At 35.6% G+C, this 25282-nt stretch overlaps 1 protein-coding gene and 1 long non-coding RNA gene across 3 annotated transcripts; both read right to left on the bottom strand.

The window, feature by feature from the left end:
• Positions 1–1847: 1847 nt before the first annotated feature.
• Positions 1848–7648, bottom strand: LOC104905314 (uncharacterized). Its single transcript, XR_791724.3, has 3 exons — positions 7366–7648; positions 5730–5838; positions 1848–2395 (listed from the first exon to the last, which is right to left on the bottom strand). It is a non-coding gene; the product is annotated as an uncharacterized LOC104905314 (long non-coding RNA).
• Positions 7649–10038: 2390 nt separating this feature from the next.
• Positions 10039–24644, bottom strand: LOC104905315 (E3 ubiquitin-protein ligase BRE1-like 1). Of its 2 annotated transcripts, XM_010693806.4 has the most exons (19): positions 24090–24644; positions 21641–21802; positions 21344–21431; positions 19920–20147; positions 19647–19808; positions 18493–18695; positions 18337–18420; positions 18108–18227; positions 17824–18010; positions 17547–17707; positions 17405–17476; positions 16349–16425; positions 14504–14698; positions 12337–12409; positions 12171–12257; positions 11184–11321; positions 10906–11108; positions 10679–10841; positions 10039–10569 (listed from the first exon to the last, which is right to left on the bottom strand). In XM_010693806.4, the coding sequence occupies exons 1-19, from the start codon at positions 24204–24206 to the stop codon at positions 10438–10440; spliced, it is 2652 nt and encodes an 883-aa protein (XP_010692108.1). In that variant the 5' UTR covers positions 24207–24644; the 3' UTR covers positions 10039–10437. The 2 variants fall into 2 exon arrangements, with proteins under 2 accessions (XP_010692108.1, XP_048496318.1); XM_048640361.2 differs by lacking the exons at positions 21641–21802; positions 24090–24644 and adding an exon at positions 20335–20456 and having other exon boundaries at positions 21344–21423.
• Between the last annotated feature and the right edge of the window lie 638 nt (positions 24645–25282).

Raw genomic sequence — 25282 nt, 5'->3', positions numbered from 1 at the left:
TTTTTTTTGAGTCATTGCACATGATACATATAATGTATGATTGTTATGTTTTGATATTATTAGTATTATTGCTTTGATACATCGTTTAGTTTTTCGAATAGCCAATTCTAATATGATTGTTACACATGAGTGAATGTGAATGTGAGGATGCAGACACATATTTCTCAGTCTTTTGTTTACGTATGGGCTATGTTTTGCCCCTGTTTTTGGAGACACACCCATTATTAATACATGTAGAAGTTATTAGTTATTACCAGGAAACCCATACAGCCAAATTAGAAATTTTCTAAGTTATCGAGTTACTATAAAATTACTTGGCTACAGTACCTTTCTGAGGACTGCTAAAATACTAACAATGACTGTCCACCACTAGCACATATTATTCGTATCAATTACACACTTTTTGGCATTACCAACATATAAAGCATTGATTGGTGGAGTGATAACTGGTAAAGATATGATTCAAATTCTACTAAATGCAATTTAGGGTAGGGATTTCCTTTAACTTCCTCTATACTCCCAAGGGACCTTGCTGACGTACTTAAACTAGATTAACCTAAGCAAGGTCCTAGTTTAGTAAGGTACCTCTTCTATTTTGGTAATACTAGTGTGTTTAAAAGTGGACCAACCTTAATTGTTATTGGCAAAGGTTTTACTCAAGAGATTTGGCAATATGAATATAAAATCAATACCATTAGACTACTGATACATTAAGGCTTTTATAGGCCTCACAAGGTCACATTACTAATTCAAATTACACCATCCTAGATTTGGATCATAGGAGTGTAAATAAGGCGAGTCACTCGAGACAACTCGAGTGAGCTCGACTCGAGATGTTGGTGAGTTGAGCAACTCAATACTCGACTCGAAAACTCTTAAGAAGCTCGAATGCCCAATTATCAATAGCAAAATACTAAAATTCAACATTTTTCTACCTGCTTGTTGCTTTTAACATGAGACACTTAGAAGCTACTCGAAATCTACTCGGTGAAAGCTCGTCAATACTTGACTCGAGTGAGCTCAACTGAACTAAAACTTAACTCGAGATGCTAACGTATCGAGTCAAGCTAGCTCAAACTCGAACTCGAACTCGACTCACATCATTGACACCCCTAGGACCAAATAACTAAAATGGGTTTCTATCTCAATCCATGAAGTAAAGGGAAACAATTATCTATCAATAAATATCACCAACGCGCAATAAAAAAAACAGTAATAACTGCTAACCTACACTACATGCTATAAAATTTAAAATTTTAACCAAAGTAGTATTCCATCAAGAATGGGATGAAAAATTGGATTTTTCCTAACACTTGCAACATTCTCTTATTAGCAAATTCTTACACAAAGAAAGCTTCATTTTACTTCCTCTTTTTTTAGAGCTACACTTCTTGTTTTCACGTCATCCAATGCATTATTTTGATCAATAAATTCTTTATATATGCATAGCAAAAAAATCTAAAAATTTGATATTGTGAAAATATACTTTAAGATGAGTCAAACAAGAAACCCACTTGCCAATGTTATTTCTTATACATAAAGAATAACAAATCAAATAATGTTAATTGATAAATAATAATTACTATACAAGCATAACATCTAGAAAAATACGATTGAAGTATTATTTAAGCAGACGGGTCATATTCACTATCTCCTCCTCGATTTATGTGTCATTTGCTAATATTGAATGTATTAAGAAACGGAGAAGTACAAAATGATGAGACATTACATGATGAAATGAGTAATATTTCATGAAGTCACTTTCACCCACATGAGAACAGAGAAAGGAGCGGATGCTTACTAATAGAAAAGTGTACTGTTTGCCCTAGGTAATCCACCCATGAGAATAAAATTAAAGAGATGATTTGTATTGCTGAATTGGATTCCAAAGTGGTGGACAAAGTTTTTTCCCACAATAATACAACCTCTTGGAAAAGCAAAATCACATTTCAAAATCCCCATAATATGAAAACCTATCATTTTTTGTGCGCATCTTGATCAAACCATTGATCAACAAAAACCTAGTTCCATCAGAGTATGTCTTGTCGCATTGAAATTGTGATCAGCATGTTTACCTCATTAATAGCATGAACACCCTGTAGAACCAGCCATTTTACGCCCATCTTTTCTCCAACTTCATCTGTTGGCAATGGGTGAGTCCTGAAAATGGTAGCGACCTCATTTAAGTCCTAGTCTTCTTTTTCATTGGTTCCAGCTTCGGCTTGGTTGTTTATACTGGCTTTAGCCTTCGCAACAAATGTTGGATCTGGTTCGTGCTTGACCGAAGGCTCTTTCATTGCCATGCATATGTAAAGGGCGATTACCACGTTAATTGATATAACGGCCAGAAATCCGCCCAACAGCGTGTGATAATAAGGAGAAAGGTTTGCTAAACCTGATACATATTATACCCGCAAACGTAAATTTTAATATCAATAGCTGTGATAAGTGAACCTACGTCATAAAACAGCAAAAAGGGATAATAAGGGGTAAAGGAATTACAGAACAGTAGTATGAAAGATTGTTGATTCTGTTTATAAAACCAACATACCAGAAGATAGCTAAAAAAGCAAGACTCTTCACCAACTTGTTCAGAACCAAATTAACTAAATGACAAGCACTTCTAAGAGAGTTAGCTTCACTTAGTGAGATAACTTCTTAGGAACCAGTTACTGGAGAGCCTATTAAGCTAGGAGGATATTACAGGGAAACCCTCAACCCTGGCCTAATAACTGCTATTACACTTCCAGATCATTCCAGGATAATAAAAATCCAATGCTCCAAGATAAAGAAGCTCAAAGGGTCGGCTGAGGGCTGACGCTAATGCCTCTAACATTAATTTTTTACAACTTAAACCGTACAGACCCAAAAGGCGCCCAGATGAGGCAAAGCTATGACTTATGGCTCTTGAGGCTAGAAATAACTGAGGCTAACTCCTGAAACAGATACACAATGACAACTTGGAATTTGATAATATGTGGGTCTCAACTCTCAACTTAGCTAGCTTCCAGCACTCAAGCAAATGTCTCAATGCTCTGGGATGTTTAGGTCGCTTGGAATAGAGATTACCTCAGAACTTAAAGGATCTAGAAACAGAGTATTCATAATCCTAGACCTTATTGAAAGTCGAAGTGTTGAGGCCCGGCAACAGAGCTTTGAGGAAAGTTGCTATTTCCACGCCAAGGCTTACTCAAAGACATATACTTCCAACATTAATACATACTTCCTCTGTTTTCGAATACTTGCAATGGGTCCAAGGCTTGTAGTGTTGTAGGCTTGTAGATCACAACTCTCCAGGATTTCTGGTGTTGTAGGCTTGTAGCCCAATACTTCCTCCGTGCTTTTTAATTGTAATATTTCCCTTATTTAGAAGTTTCATATTAATTGCAATGTTTCCTTATTTATTAAGGTATGCGCTCTATCTCTCTCGTATCACATGGGTCCCACTTTTTATCTATCTCTATCTCTCTCCTCTTTACATGTCTTTCTTAAAAAATGTGCCAAAAGGAGATGTTGCAATAACAATGAAACAGAGGAAGCATTATACTATGCTATAAGTGTGGTTGAGCTGTGCTTGAAGCTGGACTAGCAACCTCTCCTAACATGTTGATGACATCAGGGTCTTTATCATACCAGGATATATGGGCAAAAACATGAGACCAAGCCAAGCAACCAGATATGACAAAGGTCTATAACATTCATAATGGGCCCAAGACTTGGGCCTCATGGCTCAAAGATTTTAGGGAATATTATATACCCTGCAACAGATACCCAAACAATAAGCTGTAATTCAACTATCCAAAGGTCTATATTATTAGTTTCATCTGCTGGTTTTCATCCTCAGGAACTTGTCACACTCTTAGATATTTGCATTACTTGCTTCATAAATGATAGTAAAATTAGTCTGAAACTACCTATTAAAATTTAAAAGTGACTTATTGTGAGAAACTACCAATAAAAGAAGTGGGGAAAATCTAATAAAATGTTTTCGTTGCAAGAAAGTATTGCCGGATTCAAGCAAGTTGACTTTTTTAACCAGCATTGACCATTATGTGCTAGTTGTGATTTCATTTTTGCTTCTTTTTTCTTGTCTTCTTCCTCATTTCTCTTCCTTTCTTCTTCCACTCCTCAAATTTCAGCTTCCTGCTGCCAACCAAATCCTTTGCTCTCATTTTCCAGTTCATAACTTCCTATATTTATTGAAGCAAATTCTACCAAGGTAAACAAAGTTCCCCCCTGTAATCCAATGCTCAAAACTCCAGTCGGGTACCTTAAAATTCCCTGCATTTCACTTTCCTCCCCCCAGGATGTTAAGATACCTGCTTTCGACCTCCACGGACCACGATGTGATCTGCAGTTCGCCCCGCCTTTTTGTATCCATTGTCAAAACCCGCATCAACCCAAGCATTTTATCCAGCGCACGAAATTCATGAGGTAACAGGCTTACTAGCTAACTGTCAGCTTCAGTTGAGGATAACTACATGCTCAAAATTGAGTACTTTGAGAAAGTGGGTTTTGCATTATTGCATACCATGATTCTATTTCTATGTTTATGAGGTTTACTCCATTGGTCAGTTATAGTGTGAAGAAGAATTTCGAGCCAAAATAAAATTACTTTGCAGTGGAAATCGGGAGAGATTTGAAGGAATTGAAGGGTTTCTCTCAATATTTTTCATTGAGTTTAGAGAAGAGGATCAAGCCTAGGCATCAAAGTTGTGTGGAGAGTGGGGTTTGTTTCCTCATCTTGTAATGTTGAAGATGAAGGAGAATAAAAATAGAAAGAGATTGGCTGTTTGTTGTAGTTCTTCTATGCCTAAGAGCAATTCTCGGAAAGAGAAAAGAAGAAAGGAAGACAAATGAAGAAGACAAGAAAAAAGACGCATAAATGAAATTACGTGACTAGCACAGGTTGGCATTTTGGCAAAGCCGAAAAAACAACTTGCCTCAATCTAGCGGTACCTTGCAATGAAATTTTTTTATAAGGTAGTATTTCACCCCTCTTGTTATAATGTAGTTTCTCGCAAAAAGTCAGTTTTAATAGGTAGTTTTTGCAAATTTTCTAAGATAATAAGGAAATACTGAAGTACTCCAGCTATTATGTGTCTCAGTCTCCAAATTGTATATGCTGTAAAATACAGTGTACCTCTTCCTTTCTAAGGTGTCTTAATGAGATATGTTTAAGATAAAACAGGTCTTATACAAAGTCACCAAAATGGTACTAGCATCTTATTTCCAAAGAAGCAACCAACTCTAGGCCTCTTGCTCGTATAGTTTACATTGTTCAAAAACGGACAACACCAACTGGAATAAGCTAAAACCAACAGTAAAAGTAATGTTCAGCTCACCTGAATGCCTCTCCATCCATAGCACAATCAAACGCAATCTGTATAATCATAAATTCACAATGCTAATACTTTTTAACACCAGTGAGAGGAATAACTGAGTAGTAATAACTAATAAGGCACAATATGCCAGGTCTAACGAGACTCTATCAAAGAATTTATGAAATCTGGAAGTATTAGAGGAATTCTGGACGGCTTCCTAGGAAGCATATCTAATATAACGAAAAGCACAATCAGCAAAGTGAATCTCTGTTATCATGATATCATAAGCTTTAAATCTAATACTCATACCAGGAGAAGAGCCATAGAGTAGACGTAACAAGGCACGATATCTAATAGAACATTTAATGACATTTGCAGGTATAAGAGGAATTTTGGACAGCTTACCAGGAAATACATTATGCTGAAAGCCATATATGATAGCAATGGGGAATACCCACATGAATACCGAAGCAATAAAAAACTTCTTAACTACTTCAGTCGATGTAGCCATAACCTGCAAAAACAAGGCATGAAATAACCAACAAAAGAATATCTACTACTATGATAAATGATAAATATGCATAAAGACTGACAAATTTATAGGAAAAAGATACCATATAATAAGCATATACGAGCATGAACATGAAAACAAGGTATCCCCAATTGGTCCCACCATCAAACTCCATATAAGGTGTGGAATATAGTAGCTATTGAACCTTCGATACTCTAAGGCATAGGCTCAACCCCACCTCTAATAGATATGACCTTGGGATAACCTTCCATCCTAAAGATATGCTAGGCTCTAGGTCCAATAGGACCAGAACACCCTATCCTTGGTCAAGGACAGTTACAAAATGCACATCGGAGATTGAAAACTGGTGTTGCAGATCAACATACGTCCTCCCATCACATTTTATCTTCACTTATGCCCTCCCCAGAAAACTTCCATGAACATCACCCTAAAAGAATGGTGCACTTTGTTGTTACATGCAGTACTAGTGAATCCTTTAATCGTAAAAATTGATCTTTTACACTATTCACACACTCTATTATGATTTATACGTAAGGATTAATATAGTCATCAGTTATGTGGGATCTTACTCACATAGATAATCGAAAAAATAATTGGGTAAAGTTGTATACTGGAAGGCGTTAAGCTCTACATTTTGCAATAATATCCCAAACCTTCCCTCTCTTTGCACCAAAGATTAATTATGGAAGCCTAGCCTACATGTGTTTCCCTCTGGTAAGGATTTATACGTAAGGATTAATATAGTCATCAGTTATGTGGGATCTTACTCACATAGATAATCAAAAAAATTATTTGGTAAAGTTGTATACTGGAAGGCGTTAAGCTCTACATTTTGCAATTAATAACCCAAACCTTCCCTCTCTTTGCACCAGATATTCATTATGCAAGCCTAGCCTACATGTGTTTCCCTCTGGTAAGTTTGTCTCCACAAATCAATCATTCTTCTCAAAATAATAAACAAAAAGATTACACATTAGTGGTATAGATGAAGGATGGGCGATACCGGTGTGGGTTGGAATTAGTGTCCCACTATGGTAAGATACAAATGAGTCCAGTGAGACTAACCTGATTAATATCGTGGTTTCGTCGTGCCACGATTCAATGAATAGATCTATCAAGCATACCACTACTACCAATACCATATACTAATTCAGTAATCCTACAGCATTTGTGGCATTTTAGACTAAAATTTAACTTTCAAGAAATCAGCTGTTTCAATTACATTTCGCAAACTACCAATATAGCATAATTTCCCAACCCCCATTATCAATAAACAGAGTAAAGTCGAAATCCAGTCGTCAAAAAGCGAATTTGATAACAATTAACACTTCAATGCTTAAATATGATACTCAGTAGCGTATACAAAATCTGGATTTTTTTTATTTAAACGAGCATCACATACTACTGAATTAAATTAGTAAATGAATTCTTACTCAAATATTTGATGCTAAACTACAAACTTTAAACATTAAAACTTACAATACATAGAAAAATTAGTCCTAAACGAACCTTCACCTTTCTCGGAATCGTCAAGATCCTTCAATTTCTTTCCTCGAGAAGTAATTGAGTTGATGCTAGAAATACAGAATTCGAAATCGAAGTTTTTAGATAGAAAATAAAAAAAAATAAAAAAAACTGGAATGAAATCTGTAATAGGTAGTGATTGGAATTTGGAGTTTAGGGTTACAAACTTCTTTTCTAATGTTTCGGAGTTTTTGTGTCAAATTTTATGTGATTTATTCTAATGTTTCTTCTTTTCTTTCTGTTTTTTTTTTCCCCTTTCCCTAAAAAAACAGATTGTGGGAGAAAAAAAAAATCTTGTCTGAAATCTATATATACTTCCTCTGTTTTTCCTTTAAGAGGCACCATTTAGCATTTGGATAATATTCAACAACTAATTTTGACTAGTTTTCTTTAACATGTGAGATTTTGTTAAATTTATCTCAATGCAAGGATTTCAGATATCAATTTCTTATAATTTTTACTTATTTACAATTAGAGATATCAAAACAAGAAACCTTGTTGAAATACTTGAAAAAAAAATATTGTGCAACTTTGAAATAATAAAAAAACTAATATGAACCCGGTGCACACTAATTAGTGTGCACCCGATCCATATCACGTGAGTTTATGATAGTGTATATTGATATGATATAGTGTATGTTAAAATGATATAGTGTATATTAAAATGATATAGTGGATGTTACAGTGATATAGTGGATGTTAAAGTGATATAGTGTATGTTAAAGTGATATAGTGTATGTTAAAGTGATATAGTGTATGTTATAATGATATAGTGTATGTTATAATGATATAGTGTATGTTAAAGTGATATAGTGTATGTTAAAGTGATATAGTGTGTGTTAAAATGATATAGTGTATGTTACAATGATATAGTGTGTGTTAAAGTGATATAGTGTATGTTAAAGTATAGTGTATGTTAAAGTGATTTAGTGTGTGTTAAAGTGATTTAGTGTGTGTTAAAATGATATAGTGTATGTTACAATGATATAGTGTATGTTACAATGATATAGTGTATGTTAAAGTGATATAGTGTATGTTAAAGTGATATAGTGTATGTTAAAGTGATTTAGTGTGTGTTAAAATGATATAAAGTGATATAGTGTATGTTAAAGTGATATAGGGTTTAAAATGATTTTACAACAATCAGTACAACTGACGAAACCTCTTTTCCGCCATTTTTGTTGTCAGATATCAGTTGAAGAACTTCGCTCGCATCTTTCAAACTTGACGCTCGACTAATTAACTCATCGTCCAACACTAACTTCTCTCCTTCTTCATCATCTGCGACGTCGTTTCGAGTTTCGCTAGCAGAAGCTCGGACAGAAACGGAAATGGCGGAAGAATTCCAGAAAGCGAGAGAAGAAGAAGAAGGTTCGATATTGTTCCGAAGAAGCAGAAGAAACATGCTTTTATGGTGAGAATTGCATGGAGGAGAGAAAAAAGGTCAGTAAGAATGAGAGAGAAGAAATGGAGTTCGCAAGTTTAGTGACATGGTTAATGGAAGCGAAGAATCTTCACTTTCTCTCTCCTCTGTATGTCAGTTTTGAGTATGAGGGACGAAGAAAGAAAGGATGAGGATAAAGTTAGTATTGTTTAACGGGTCACGTGCCTGGGCCTGGTCCACACTATTTTTAGTGTGAACCGGGTCCACGCAAGTCGGATTGTTGAAATAATAGAGGAAGTGTGTCATTATAACGCTGGCCAGGTTCTATGATATGCCAATTGCCAAGTCAACCCTATTCACAAGTAACGGCATAACACTATGGCAGGTTTGTTCTCTATATGACATTCGTCTCTTGTGCAAAAACTCTTATCTTACCTTCAAAAACAACCTTGTGAAGAAGACATGAAACTCCTACCAATGAGCTAAGTAGCTAACATATCAGGATGATCGTTCCCTCCTAATCAAACTTGTTAATGAATTCATCACAAACTTTTAAATTACAAAATACAAAAAAAGTAATGAAAAGTTAAGCTACGATATTATTCAGTTTTACTAACACATTTACAAAAAAAAATCGAGAGACCGCCACATGTTGCCACCCTTCTTCTCAATTACTTATATGGTACCATGTCACTGTGCGACATGATATTTCTTTGAAATTTTGCGACTATTCAAAAACTAAGGAAAACATTTGTAAGAGGTCTCAAACTCTTGACTTATCAACGCGTTGAGTCTTTATCCAACTACTATGCTACAACTTATACTTGTGACAAAATGCTAATTGCGAACTCAACAATTACATCAATATGTCTTATGGGTGAGACATGCGTGATGCTGTGCCTCTCACGCATGGTATGTGAGCTTTCGCTAGATAGGTCCGAGTATAAGACATAATTTGCGCGCAAACCAGGCAAATTCTACTCCATATGCTCTGACCTATCTAGTAGAATTGGTCCTACGATTTTAGCTCATGACTAATTTTCCATTTGGATGTAAAACCTCAATTACAATTTACACACTTGAATGTACCTAGGATTAAGGTTAAATATCTTCTGCCTATAATCATTACTTCAAGCTCATCTGCTAACAATTGTAAGACCCAACAAATCAACATAATAACTTGTAAACAATTGTAAGACCAACAAATCAACGTAATAACTTGTAAACAATTGTAAGACCCAACAAATCAAATCAACTTAATAACTTGCAAACAATTGTAAGAATAATAAATATACATAAAAGAGAAAAACTCAAAAAATAATTTATCTGCTACGGAACTTCCATATTCTTTATGTGGTTCATTTGGATTGCAATTGACAGTAAGTTCCCACTGCAGCTCCAAGATGTGTCAGCTAAATTACAGTCGACTACCCAAAAAAAAATTATTAAGAAAAATGAAAGCAGAACTCTACAAGTCTACAACTCTAAGATATGCACTGTGGAGAATGTACTAAGCATGAAAATTTTCAGCATCTCCTTGAACCTAAATGGCTGTGGACTAAACACTACATAAGCTGGGGAATGTACAGATGGGTCATGGAGATGTGGTACTGCCAACAAAACAGTAAAAAAACCCATAAAAAATGTAACTGTGGCTGTTTAACAGCAACTTATTAAATGTAAACTGGCTTAACATCGTTCGGCCCAAAGCTTGCGGCACATACAGGGCACTTGCGATGGCGGGTCTCAAGCACTTTCTGAACACAAGGATTGCATAATAAATGGTAACATTTTGTGATGACCACCTGAAATTTTTTACAGAATATGTATCAAATGAAAAATAATTTGAGAAGTTCAGTCTTCTACTGTTGTAAGTTCTATAAATTAATTTGATCAGGTAACAAGAGGATGTACCTCCTTGGGCCTGTCAAGGCAGACACTACACTTTAGTATTTCCTTATATTCTTGGAGCTCCTGGCGAAGCTTTTGCGCTACTGAACCCTCATTTTGCACTCTAAGACGCTCAGCTTTCCTTTTTACCATTTCCAGTTCTTCTTCTACCCTTTTCTTCTCAAACCTGATGAAAACAAGTTAGCCAACTTTATGTTTTATAAATGAAAAAGAGAATGATGTCAAAATACCTTTCTTTATCCAGCTCTATTTGCAAACCAGAGAGGTTTGCTCGACCATCTTTTACTTTACTTTGTAATTCTTCCAAAGATTCTTTAGCATGATGGGAAAACTTTCTTGATTCTAACAGCCTCCGTTGGATATTATCCAGAGAAACTGAGTTTTGACATCTATCTTCTGCAAGTCTACGGTTCTGGTCTGAGCAGCTTTTCACCTGTTCATCAAGTACATCCAGTCATTTATATTCATTATTAGATGACAAACTCCTCTCATAGAAGTTCAAACATACCTGATCCTCAATTCTTGCAGCTTTCATTTCAAAAAAGTCTCCTGAAACATTACTCTGTTGGATCTTCTTCAGCAGACTTTGTTTCTCCACAAGTAGAAGATCATGCGTCTGTTTACTGCGTCGACCTTCCAGTTCGAGCTAAAACACCAATGGCCAACCCAAAGACACATTTGAACAAGATGGAATAAGATTAAACCCGGTAATACAGATTTCTGTCGTTAATGCAGTCACAAACATACAAAAAATCACTACTTTATTCACAAAGCACAAAGAAAAGGCCCATTCACTTTAATCTGATTGTAAATGAAATAAGGTAATAATTCCATAAAGATATTGTCAGGTCCATTTTAGAGAATCGAGCAGCAGTAACGAAGTTTTAAGTACCCCCACAGAAAAGAGAAGCATATAGAAACCCTAGTTGATCTCCAAGACAAGTGAAAAAATGAAAGGAGCTCTGTGCACAGAATTCTGTAAAGACAAACGGCAACATGGAGCCATTGCCCTACAACATTTAAGCAAGCAGATGTGTATCTCCCTACTAAATGATGCCCACTTCTACTTGAGAAATATTAGCAAATTGATGGTTATGGGAGAACTTCATGGTTAATGTGTACATTCATAGTTGTCTCTAAATAAATAAGCAACCAGACAACTTAGTTAAACCTAGGGAGTTGCAAAAGGATTATGAACTTTTCAGCACATAAGCCTTATACCCAAAACTTAGGTTGTAATATTATCAAGAAACAGGATATAACGACCTTGATAAATGACATTTCTTGACTATATCACAGCAGGTCATGTTTTGAGGCTCCAAGTGCCACTTTGATATGCTCAAGAACCATATTCCAGTATAAATCAATTTTACCAAGCGAGATCACACAGTAATGGTATAGATTGAGTGATACACATGAAATACCCAGGCAATTGTCCACATATAGATGCATTCAGTGAAAAAGACAGGGATGGCAACTGGCAAGGTCAATTTACCTTGATGTTATAATCATCTCTCTCAGTAATTTGCTGCAACAAGTGCTGGTTTTGGTTTTGCATGTCATCATAGGCCTGTCCAATAGTCTGAAGAGGAACACAAGATAAATATTATATGTTGTTGATAGCTGATGGATACTGAAGATGGACTAAAACAAATATTAACCTCAATCTCAGATAAGTAAGCCTCATTCTCTTCATGTTTAGACTTCAAAGAATTGGAAAGCTTTGATTTATCCCTGAAATACAAGGATATACACATAAATAGAGTATCCTAGATCAGAAGATGCAGAAAGCAATATATAGACTATAAATGCAAAACATTTCAGAATGGTACTAGAAAGTCTAGAATGACATGCTTCCTTTGTTTTAAAGTTGTTAAGCCTAGATTCCCTCCATGCACTCCAAGCTGAAGAGCATATTTTAACAGCTAAAATGCACAGTGACATGAAAGTTTTATCTTCTCCCTTTTCCTTTCCTCCCTCCCTCTCTTTGTCTCTCTCTCTCCCTCTTCCTCTGTTCTAAATTTGTTAAGCCTAGATTCCCGCCACGCACTCCAAGCTAAAGAGCATATTTTAACAGCTATAAAACACAGTAACATGAAATGTATTCTCCCCCTCTTTTTGAGACAGAGTGACAAATGCCTTCTATCAAGTTGAAATTTACCAAAATATAACACAACTAGTGTCACCTACAAATGAAACTCTTCTAACACCCAAAGAAGGGTGAAACTTTTTTTGCAATAATAGTTCTTGTGAAGCAACTAAAGGGGAAAAGGGGCCAATTTTGGAGAGTAAAGAATTGCAGCCGTTCAAGTTTCTATACATATAAATAGTTCTTGTGAAGCAATTGTAGCTAAAGTCAAGTTTTAGATTCTTAGCAGCACTTGACTCTTCTCAAAGTTTTAGTGGTAAAAGGAGGTTGCAGGATAGCTTGAGGGTATGACATTTTTTACTTTAGCTAACTGACCCATTCAATGTCTTTCTTATTTTTTTCTATTAGTATCCCTATTCTGACTATGCTAGCACACAATTGTTAGATCACACACCATTAACACACCTTCGCACGCAAGAAAAGTCTACCATGACAGTCCAAGGAGAGAGGATCTTATTTCAATAATGTAGAACTGTGACTATATGAGATCCCTCGGCAAAAACGTTCCATCTCACTGTTAGCTAGTGTCAGATGCATGAAAGCAAGACTCTCTTGAGTTGAGCCTAACCCTGTAATGTCAGGGACCCCACAACAGCTACCTAACAAAAGGTCGAGGTTCGGTCCCCGTTCTAGGCTTCTCAATCATCACTCAGTTACAAACAGGAAAGATATAGATAAAAAATAAGAGTTAAAACCATCCAATCCCTGAAAAAAATGAATATATATATATATGTATAGAAGTGAGTTCATATGAGAATGCATACTTACATGAGAAATGAGAAAGAATATTACGCATTATAAATCTTATGAATAAGTGATGTAATTCTAATCAAAAAGTGTTATAACTCCAAAAAAAAGAATATTAGAAAAAAAAAAGGTTTAACTCTAATGAACAAGTGTTGTAACTCTAATTCAATCGTGTGGTTGAGATTCATTCTCAATTCTCATGTAAGAAGCATTTTCATGTGATCTCACCCCTATATGTATATATATGTATATGTATATATATGTGTGTGTGTATATGTGTGTGTGTGTGAGTAGGCACGCGCGTGCGCGAGCGCACACACACACATATATACACTTCCTCTATAATTTTTATAACACACACATAATATTCGAGGCCGAACTTTGAACATTAATTAAATTATAAGAAATTAAGTATCTTTTAAGATAAATATAATGGTATAATCTTTATAAACTTATCTATCATATTATAAGATCTATTAGTGGTCAAAACAAATTCTCGAGATGCATGCAGCCATGGGGACTAATATCTAGATACCACCAAACAACAATAGGCCAGACTTGTCAGAATGAAATGCTACCTTACTAATCTAAGCGAGCCTAGGCTTTCTCCAGCTGTTCAATGCCTTTCCGCGTAGTTCTTCTGAATTTCGAATAGTATTCAAGATCCTTTGTTTTCGATTATGATTTGAATCCTTTATTTATTGTTATTGGAAAAAAAAAATCCTTTTTTTTTTATTATTAATATTAAGTAGATAAATGCCAAAGGCTGAGTCGATGACCTACGTATAAAGTAAGAAAACATGAACGAAAAAGGAAAAGTTTTTGACCTATGAATGTAAAGATGGGTTAAGTTGCATAAGCTCATGCATGCTGAAATTGAAAATAGAGATTGAACGAATTTCTTTGCAAGAATCAACCAAACAAACCCTAACCTTGAAGAGGATTCACATTTCTCCCTCAGGTTTGCAATTTCAGCTTCTGCAGCAGCTAGGCGTTGTTGTGATAGCGCCTCTGCTTCAATAGCAGCCTTTACACGTATTTCCAGATTTTGTTCATCAAGAGAAGTCTTCAAATTATGCACACGAGCCCATGCCCTGTACTCCCTATTCCTTGCCTCTGAGAAGTTCCTATACAAGCAAGTAAACCAATTAATTAGGATTACCATATAACTGTAACAAAAATGTCAGTGAAGGAGGCAATAAAAGCTCGATACAATTTATACTAAGGGACTTGGATCTGCTGTTAACCTCCTAGATTAACAAAATACCATAAATTTAAAATAAATTGAAGAGATTCAATCTAAAATAACAACAATGTCAACCTGTGGACCAACTTATGAGGAGGTCAAGCTACTTGAAAAGGCAACACAACTCTCCCGTCCCATCCCCCACCCCCAATACTGAAAAGAATGGACGGGATAGGGGGGTAAGCTAGTTTTGAGAAGCAGTGAATATATAAAGATACTCACCCAAACATCCATCATTTTGCCAAAAGCACCACCACAACACGATAGTGAAGGCCAAAAACATAATTAAATATCTAGCAAGATATGCAGTTTACCAACCACTTGGACTGTGTTTTCAACATCAATGAAAAAGTTAGCAAAAATCAATGGCCTTGAAAGATAACTTTCTAATTCCCCCAGACTCTGTCCTTTGAAATCTAACTCCTCTTAACTCTGCAATTGAATAGCTGAATGCTTTAACTGAATCGAATTTTTGGTTTCCTTCTCTCTTTATTCAATTACAGTTCTCTTAACACGGGAACCACTGCACATGCTTTGACTTCCCTCTACCCCGTGTTAATGGGATAACTTATCATTGTAAAAAATTAAAAATTATCCTATACCATACCACCCCCATCAATCATATCATACCATTAGTTCACTACTTCTCATGAGACACTTGCGCAAAAGGTAGGACCTAAACAATCTTACCACAATTAGAGCAGGTAGATTGTGTTTCATTTGACCCTGAATCATAAAGATTCACATGTTGCTTTTTTTTTGTTTTTGAGAGGATTCACATGTTGCTTCTTCATAGCAGATAAGTTTATACTAAGAGTTACAATTAGAATCTATTTAGTTATGCTAATTTAGAACTTCTTCAAATAAAAGTTTCAACAAGATTAGATGTAGACGTGTTGCAAATAGTCTAAGGAAGCAATATGTGCATTCTTTATTAGAAAAGTGCAACGCATCAGGGAGAAAGGCCTCCAATCAGATTCACTAATTCTAGAAGGGTCAAGAAGGGCAATTAAGTAGTCTCAGTAATTAGCTATATATTGTAATTATTCAATTAAAAAATAGAAAGATGCTGCCAGAGTTTGTTAGAGCTGACAGTTAACCTCCTTGAGAGGGGTATAAATATAGGGATAGGTGTGTGTGATGAGGTATGCAAATATAGAGAATTGTGGAGAGAAACTGGGAGATACTTGACCCTCTCGAAAGGTTGAGGTTGTAATTGAGTAGGTCACCTTGATTTATTCAATACAACTACTATCTAGGCTACTAATTTTTCTGTGGTGTTGATTGATCTTGCTTGTGTTACTAAGTTCATAGCAAAAAGATGTTCCATTCAGCAAGTTAGTAAGTCCCACTTCCACTCTTTAGCAAGCACAAAATCAAAATGTTCAGCTTTTGCAAAAGAAAGAAATCAAAACAGACTCATCATAGACAAACAAGGTTATCAAATTACACAATGGCATTATGATTATACTATTACTGGAGCAAAAGCATCAAGATGACTGGAGGAATTTTGACTCTAACATCTTCTAACCTTGTTACGGTGGATTCACGTCTGTACATCTCTACAATAAGTTTTAATTCCATATCACTCTCTCTCAGATCCTGAACCTGCAAATTGTTATAAAGAAATCTCAGTAGCTTTTCTTTAAATAATCATCTAAGGAGCATACATTAAGTAGAAAAGGGTAACAAACTACTTATCCTATCTTATAAAGATAAAAAAAGATCCTCTACAATAGTGAGAACCCCATAAGGCCATAATCCCAGAAAATAGTAAAAGATGGCTTCCACATTTTATCAACATAGAAGCTCTGGACAAATTGGAAGCCATATAATGCCACAATGCGGAATCGGGAAATCTATGAAATTGAAAAGGATACAAATTCTAGAAATTACAGGAAAGTTCTCAAAAAAAACAGCATCAAAGGAACCGTAGACAGATCTGTCTAGAAACAAAAGTGACCTATGACTGCTAGAAGCCTATTATTCACACCTACACGCTTAAAAGCACACACAGAAAATCGGCAGGGGTTGAAGAGAAGGAAAGCAATGGCAGCAGGAGAAAGAGAAAAAGGAAGGGAGAGGGAGGAGTTATTTCAAATTCCTTTTTCGTAATTCAGATTCATCACCAGAAAAAAGGAACAAACCTATACCTTTCTATATTCTTTCACTGGACTATTATTTAAGTGCTGCTTGAGTGAATATATTGAAAAAGAAATTTCACAATTGAATGGTGGCAAGTGCATGCCATTAACAATTGCAAAGCCAAAAAGATCCATAAAAGTTGGCATAGTCACCAGCAAAAGCTATAGCAGCATGATTCCGTCGTCTTCCGTGTGCATAGTCATATGGGCACATCTTGGTCATGGTGAATGGTGATCACCTCTCAATTGACATCAATCAACAGCATATTTCAATAAACAGAGTGACATTTATTGAGCCATTTCCGGACCAAAAGAGGACAATTAACTCACTTACAATACCCCTAGAGAACATATCTTTAGAGGGACAAATCTAAGATGTCATCAAATTTGCATTCAACTTAAATCTATAAATTGAACAACGAAGAGATTACAGCACTACATACCACATCTTGCAGTCTCTGGATTTCAGCATCTTGATCGCAAGATCTACTAGATAAAGTCTCCAGTTCTTTGGCCTACCATGAGACTTCACATTAGCTAACAATAATTATCATATAAACAAGCAACTGAGAGTAGAAGATTCACCTTTCTAGCAAGAACATTTGAGAGAGATAGTACATCAGCACGCAGAGAGTGGACATCAGCAGCTGTCTCCTTGTACTTGCGTAGCTTGCTTTGCATGGAGCTCATATCCTCAGGAAATGAAGAAGCAAACTCCTTAAAGCTTGAAATTATTTCTTTCCTTCCTGAACAAACAAAACATATCAAGATCATATGCAAATTTCTTTACTGCTCAACAAATATTAGAAGATTCTCTTTCAGATATTCCAAAAAAAGCCCAGCAAGTTAGATCCTCTGATACCTGGTTCTCTAGAAGCTTCTTCCAGCTTGAGTTCTATCTGTTTCCTCTCATCATTCTGCCTTTGAATCGCTATTTCAAGATCATCAATTCTGGAACCAGCTGTGGTCAAAGACCTTCGATACACATCACCTAAATCAGTTCTTACCACTGCTTCTCTTTCCTTCCATGCAATTTTATCTTTCTGAACCTGTAACATCCAACGTGAAGTCAATAGTCAGCAACACAAGGAAATTAGTCCAGAAAGTAAGATCCATGCACATGTAAAAGTACCGACCAGTTACAACCTGAAGTTTTTCATATAAGGCCTGGTACTGGATGACATCGGCTTTAGACTTCTCAAGTTCAGCTTTCACTAGCTTAAAAGCGCGGGCACTGGAAATAGACTTTACATTTTTCAAAGTACCCTGTTGTTAAAACACCACGGAATCAGTAATGTGCTACTTAAGGTCCCTGGGAGTATACCAGGAAAGAAACAATTGACATAAAAGCAACATATTCTTGCGATGCTCTAACCTGCAAATTGGAAAGTTTCTTCAAAATTTCAATCCTTTCCTCATGCAAACGCTTAAGTTCTTGTAGTCGAGAAGTGGACTGAGCCTGCAAAATATTTAGAAGTTTATTAACTGATCTTAGTCTGCTCCAGAAAACACCAGAAAATCACTTCTCTACCATTGACTCCTTCAATGTTGATTCCATTTCTTGCAGATCTTTCTGTTCTTTTTGTTTGTCTGCCGTTTTTTCATTATAAATATGCTTATTTCCCATGTTCAAGACAGGGAAAAAAGCTCCTTTTGTTGCATCTTTCTCTGCTTTTAGAGCTGCCAATTTGTGGTTGCTTTCTTCCAGCTCTTTGATGGTAGTCTCCAGCTCCCCTGCACAAGGCAATAAATCTATTACCCAACCAGCAAGTACTAAACATCCCGTAGGATAAGGTACAAATCTATAGTATCGATGGGACCAACCTCCATTAATACTCCACCACCACCACCACCCCCACCCCAACCCCCACCCCAAAAAAAGAGAAGTGGAAGAATACAAGCAAATGCAGAGATCATAGACAGCTGAATTTCTTGAAAATATTGTGGAAGATTTGACTCAAAGGAAATTATACAAGAACTGCTGAATTGATGATAAGTAGCCAGCTTCAGGAATAACAGGATGTTAATATTTCATTGACAGTATAAAAAACTCAAGTGAACTGCTATATTTTCACTCATCATTGTTTTGTTTTGACAGAAACCGAACAAGATGATGACAAACTTTATCAAAGGCTGTCAACAACTAGTACATTATGTGGGCATTACTCGGACTCTTCAAATTGTCGCACTAGTTACAAGTATCCAACATGGATCCTACCAATTTTCAAGAACCATAGCATCATATATTCATATCCATCTCAAGTGTCACCAATTCACATATGTAGCAACACATGTATGGCGATAAGTTGGAAAGTAAAGAGTAACTAAACTCCTAACTGAACAACAACCAGAATACCCAACGAATTAATATCGGAGTAACTCGAACTAACCATCCTCTGGAAGAGCTACTAATACAGCAATGTCTAATATCTAATTGTAAACATCACAACAGTGTCTAATGTCTAATATAGGTTACTTTGCTTAGGAAAGTGCCAGCTGGAGTCAAAAATATAAAATGTACAACTATCCACCATTGAAAAGTATGTCACAGCTAAATCGATGAAAAGGATAGATATTAGGTTAAGAGGGTAAAATTAATTCCAACATGAGCTGATTTTGAGGGGATGAAAAGCTGCTTATGCTGAATTGGCAATCTAACAAGAAAATCGCAGTTGTTGACGTTACCTTGCAAGTATTTTAGTTCAGCCTTGTTCTTCAAATCCGCATCCTGATGCTTAAACAGTTCCATTGCAAGTGATCTGTGTTTTAGGTGAAGCTCGCTAAGAGCTGATCGCAGATTTTTAACTTCGGCTACCACCTCATTTGATGCTTTCCGCTTGAATGAACCTAAAAGCCCCAAAAAAATGAACATACATAGAATATAGCAAGCATAATTTACTTGGTATGGGGTTTCCCAAAGATCTAATATATAATTAAAGCAGAGTAAACCAAACTAACCATCCTCAGGAAGAGCCGCCAAAACAGCAGCATATAGCCCATCTTTCATACTCCACAAGTCATCAACAGCAGCCACTATATTACGCAAAATATTTCTAGATTTCTCACAAGCGTTGTCCCCATCTTCTATCATTTGATCAAGGGAATTACTTGCTAAGCAAGTTTCTGAAGAACCTGTTTCTGTAAGTCGCTTTAAGAATACATCATCGGCAGAGGAGGAAGAATCATCTGATCCACAATCAATGGAGAAATCATTAGCCCCAAGTGCAAATCCTTAAGCTCAGTGCAACTACATATACTATGTTCCTGTATGCTACAAAACCCTAATCTACAGGTAACAACGAATATTAATCTAGTTTAACTCTCCATATACATAGATAAGTGGGTGAGTTAAATGACAATAAAAGAAGAAAACCTGGTGAAGCATGATAGTAATCCACAAGTCAGAGACAAAAGAAAACACTGCTTAGTGTTCTCTAGATCCCAAACCAGTCACATGCACCTCAAAGACCAGTACAGCAAGGGAAACATCACAACCTTCAGAATTAACAGCTTGAGAGATTTCAGTTTTCCTCTATCTTTTAGATATAGGTACAGTACTTTATGTTATAAATCAAAAACTGATAAACAAAAAAGGAAAGAACTGACCAAAGAGTCCAGGGTTTCAACATCGTAAATGAATACTATGTAAGCACAGACCACCAGAAACCTAGCAGCCTAAATAAAACTACAAGCGCTTACACATTTTCCCAAAATTATAAGACCCTCGATAAATATTAACTTCAGCTTCAATATCTTCCTATTCCTTTCTCATACTAGTCAAGCAAGCAAAAGAATTTGGGGTTAAAAAGATAAAAAGGAAAAAGACATGGCTGGTATAGGGTTCTTTCTGCTGACAGCAACAGCAGGACAACTACCAGGGAAGGTCCACGGCTGAACCTAAAGAAACCTATCCAAGAGTACGTCAATGACCAATTCAAGAGCCATATTTCTACATGACACCAGCCGAGAAGCAAAGATGCACCATATTTCTTACAAAACGAAGCCACATCCCCCAATATATGACATGACCAGTTCAAGAGCATGGAGAGCAAATTCATAACCCTTACAAGATTTCACTCTAATAGTGATACACATCAAAAGCATTCATGAGCAAAACCAAAGGTCAATCCTTAAATACACTTACCTTTGAAAGTTTTATTTAGGCAGACAAACAAAAATGTAAATATGATAAATTACTATTAACAAAAGGAACATAAATAACAAATTAACAATTGAAGCATCCATTTAAACACGTTTTGGTGTTCTTTTTACAAGTTTCAGTTATATGGCAAGAGTCAAACTGAAAACCTTCTGAGCACTGACCATATTAATTAACATCATAGTTGACATAATTTCATAAAGAGAAATTTTCATTTGCTTACCATCCATAACAGCTGTATTATGAATATTTACTCCACTGCTGACCAGGTCTTTTGTGTGAGCAGATCGAGCTTCCAAGTCATCCACAAGCTAAAAAAATTTCCTCGTCATGATTGAAAAATATTGTTTCTTAAAACAAAGAAAAAAAAGTATAATGGGAATCAATGCAGAGGCCGCAACTATAGACGTATGAACCATGAGCATAATAATACACCTAATAAACACAAACCCTCAGCATACACTAAAAAAATATAAATAAACAAATAAAAGAAGACGATGAAAGCATGACCTAATTTTACCTTTTTCCAGCAATTACTAACAGCCGTCAACACCTTATCATATGACTGCTGCTTCTCTTTCCGCTGAGACAACTTATTCTCAAGGGCCACAATTTCTATCTTCTGGACCTCTAGCTTCTGGCAGAGCTTCTGATTTTGAAACTGAAGTACAGCGGTGTCAAGCTGTAGCATAAAAAAGAGTAAATTAACCAACAAGAGCAATACAATCTTAAAATACAGAAGAAGAAAAAAAAAATTAGTTATATAAGACCAATTATGCTAATCCTTCAGCCCCATATTTGTCTTCCTTCTCCGAAACCCAACTCATAATAGGCATATCAGAATAACAAATGGAAAGAGTAAAAGACAGATGTACATAGGCTCAATCCTGACAATGGATCTGACCCATAAGCGGACACTTAAAGCGCACACAGTCATGTCACAGAACAAAGACAAAGTAGATTTTGTAATAAGAGTTTTTGAGATCTAAACAAAAACTTCAACTTTTGATTGTTCTTGTGTATTGCAAGCATTATGTGAGAGTAGCACCACCATCTAATTTGTTTGCATTGGTTCCGAACTCCAAAGAGTACCAAGAGGCAAGAGTAAAGAAACCACTACACGAAAGTGCATATGCAAATTTAATCATAGCTGAAGTCTACGTTGATCAGACACGGATTGAGTGTCTACTCGGATACGGGTAGCCAAGTGTCCAACTCGGCTATTTTGTAGAAAAAAGACAAGTTTTTAGTTTAAAATGAAGTATCCAAGTGAAGTGTCGACACGACACCCGGTTTTTGAGGTAGATGAAGGTGTCGGAGTAACATAGGCTGAAGTCCAAAACTATTCTCAAAGACCCAAACTAATCAAGCTTTGAAAAGGAGGAAATAGAAGAGACTTATAAATGTTGTGTCATCGCCTGTAATTCCATTGTCTTGTACTGGCAACACCAAAAAAAATTGTACAAGTGAAAAAAAAAAATATTACAAGGAAAAGGAACTGAAGATATAAGAAAAAGAAATGAATACAATTGCTAAATCATATGGTATGTTTCTCTAAGAAAAATTTACATTCCAAACGGATACAGTTAACCATTGGCATGGTCTAGAAAGGTCAAAAACACATGATTAACATTGCTTTAATTAAAAAAAAAATACTCATGAATTTGAGGGATAGCACAAACTAACAGAACAGTGCGCCAAAAGACCAGCCAGTATTGACCCTGATACTGGCAGATTTTAGAAAAGTGACAGATGGAACCATATAATAACAAAATTGAAGATACGTAACCAAGCAGAAAAAAGTTTGCACAATTTAATGGCGATCTGGATCTTGAAATTGTGGAATAGATTATCTCACATCTCTCTCATGACTAGAAATATACATACACATCAAATCCGGCCAAGCATATCACAATCAATTAGATATTCAATTAATTGGATACACGAAAAGCAAACATAGGTCTATCAAGCTGGTAAACATAACAACCACATCCAATCCTAACCCTTAAATAGCTCACAATTCATCCAATCTACATGAAGCCACAATATCTTCCTACCTATGACATTGACTTGACAAGCTTTTGCAATCGAAAATGCCCAAAAAACTAAAAAACCCTAACCGCCGCCAAGCCAATATATCATTCCATGTTGGACACCAAAAGACCTACCAGTTTTTTTAAAAAAAACAACTCTTTCGAGGGGAAAAGGACCAACCAATTACCACAAGTCCTTTAGGGTAATAAAAGAAAATCTAATTAATACATTTATAACCTATGCTACTCAGACTCTTCTATTGACACTTCATTATGGGCCAAAATCATGGAAATTTTTCACTAGATAGATGACCTTGACACATAGACACGCAGTGTCTCCGACATGGGTACCCAAATCCAAGTAACATAGTTTACAACGATGTTTCCGTATCATTTCCCAATTATTTCATGTCTAGGGTAATGCTTATCCATTAGCGCTAATTAATTTGTCTTCATTGTTTTTTCATTATTACACTCCCTAAATGGAAATCAAAAAAAACGAATGAAATCCATCTCAATGCCACAGCCTTCTATATAGGTAAGTCTCCAAAATCCGACAAATAACTACTTCCTACCGTTTCCACCAAATTTTCCTCACACGCAAACCGGTTATCACTTATCAGCACAAACAAATAAGGTAATGCTCACATTATCATCTAGAATGATAAGGACCCGCGAAGATACAAACTAGAGATGCATAAACCGCGAAAAGAATATCAAGCTTAAGCAGGTACAAAATATCAAACAAACCAAATCAAACACAAAAAAGGTATCTTCTAACAACAACTCTCAGTCAGGGGCTAATCCTAATCAACAGAATACATAGCACATATATATATATACATAAATCGCAACCGAAACAGAAAAATCAATCCCAATTTGTATAAGCAAAGTGCAAACAATAATTATAAAAACAAAATTTGCAAGAACCAAAACCTTCTTGTCCTCAGAAAGAGGCGCAAAAGGCTGCTTCTTAGCCATGGCAGCAGCTGCAGTAGGAGAGATAGAGCTTACGTGACGCCGCTTTCGGTCTGCCTCTCCTGTACTCGCCATTGATGAATACAGAAGTTGCAAACCCTCCCAATTATTAACAATCTAAGCTAAGATTTCCATAAAAATCACACAAAGAAACTGATTTTTCCAATCTAAACACCCAACAATCAATAGAGTTGGGTCTCATAACTCACTAAAAAGTAACGTAAATCAAAAATCATGAAAAACCCTAATTTGGAACCCTCCAAAATGCTACGAAACCCTAGTTTTTGAGCGGAATAAAAATGAAATTATACAAAAAGGTTGAAAATGATAATTCTCTCCTTTTTCTGAGAGAGTTCAATAGTATTTCAGCAGTGATTATCAATGATCACTCGTTTTTTTTCTCTCTCCGAAAGTGTGCTTGAATTGTGAATAATATCAAAGGAGATACAAAAGCTTTCAACAATGAGAGAATTTTGCTGTCAAATTACATGAGCACCTAAGAAATAAGAATAAGACGTTTTTTATTGTCAGCTGAGGAAATTCCTTTAACAAAATCAAGTTGGGTCTATTGACATATATGCCCCTCGATTTCTATTCTCTCTCCATTAAAAAATATGGAGAAACTTTGAAAACTCTAACCATATTTCATTTTAATATAGTAATATTACTTTTATAGTAGGATATTGATAGTCGTTTTAGTGTATATTTTTATAATGTAAATTTTTTGAGATTTTAATTTCTTAAGTATTTAGTTTTAAGATGATTTTGAATTAAATTCTCAAAAAGAAATTTATATTTCATAAAATATGTATTGTTTACCTCCTTTGTGTCCTCTTTGCAAGAAAACAGACTTGAGAATTTTTGTTTATGAGATATCATCTTCATAATCATTTTTTTTGTTGTGTACTGTTATAAAATATATATTTAAATTACCATCTAAACATTTTGATTTGCCTTCAAGCTTATCTTTTGTGACTCATACTAATTATTATTTTTCTCCTTTTGCAATGTTTTGTCCCCTTATTTTCTTTTTTAGTCTTTTGGACTTACTAAATCTATTTGTCTATCTCACTATAATTACATTATTTATAGCTTGGTTAGGGGTGCTAATCAAGCGAATCGATCACGAGCAGATAGTTGCTCGACTCGTG

This window comes from Beta vulgaris, chromosome 1 (assembly GCF_026745355.1).
Source record: "Beta vulgaris subsp. vulgaris cultivar EL10 chromosome 1, EL10.2, whole genome shotgun sequence".
NCBI classification, from domain to species: Eukaryota; Viridiplantae; Streptophyta; class Magnoliopsida; order Caryophyllales; family Amaranthaceae; genus Beta; species Beta vulgaris.
The sequence above is the reverse complement of the archived record's forward strand: the minus strand, read 5'-3'. Positions and strand labels throughout refer to the sequence as shown.

What these genes read in the sequence shown, in the direction of transcription:
- LOC104905315 (XM_010693806.4), bottom strand. Translation starts at nt 24,206, where the DNA reads ATGGCGAGTACAGGAGAGGCAGACCGAAAGCGGCGTCACGTAAGCTCT. An exon ending in TCCAGAGACTGCAAGATGTG is followed by an intron (nt 16,426 to 17,404) that starts GTATGTAGTGCT and finishes AACAATTTGCAG; the next exon opens with GTTCAGGATCTGAGAGAGAG. An exon ending in GAGATGATTATAACATCAAG is followed by an intron (nt 11,322 to 12,170) that starts GTAAATTGACCT and finishes TTGGTGTTTTAG; the next exon opens with CTCGAACTGGAAGGTCGACG.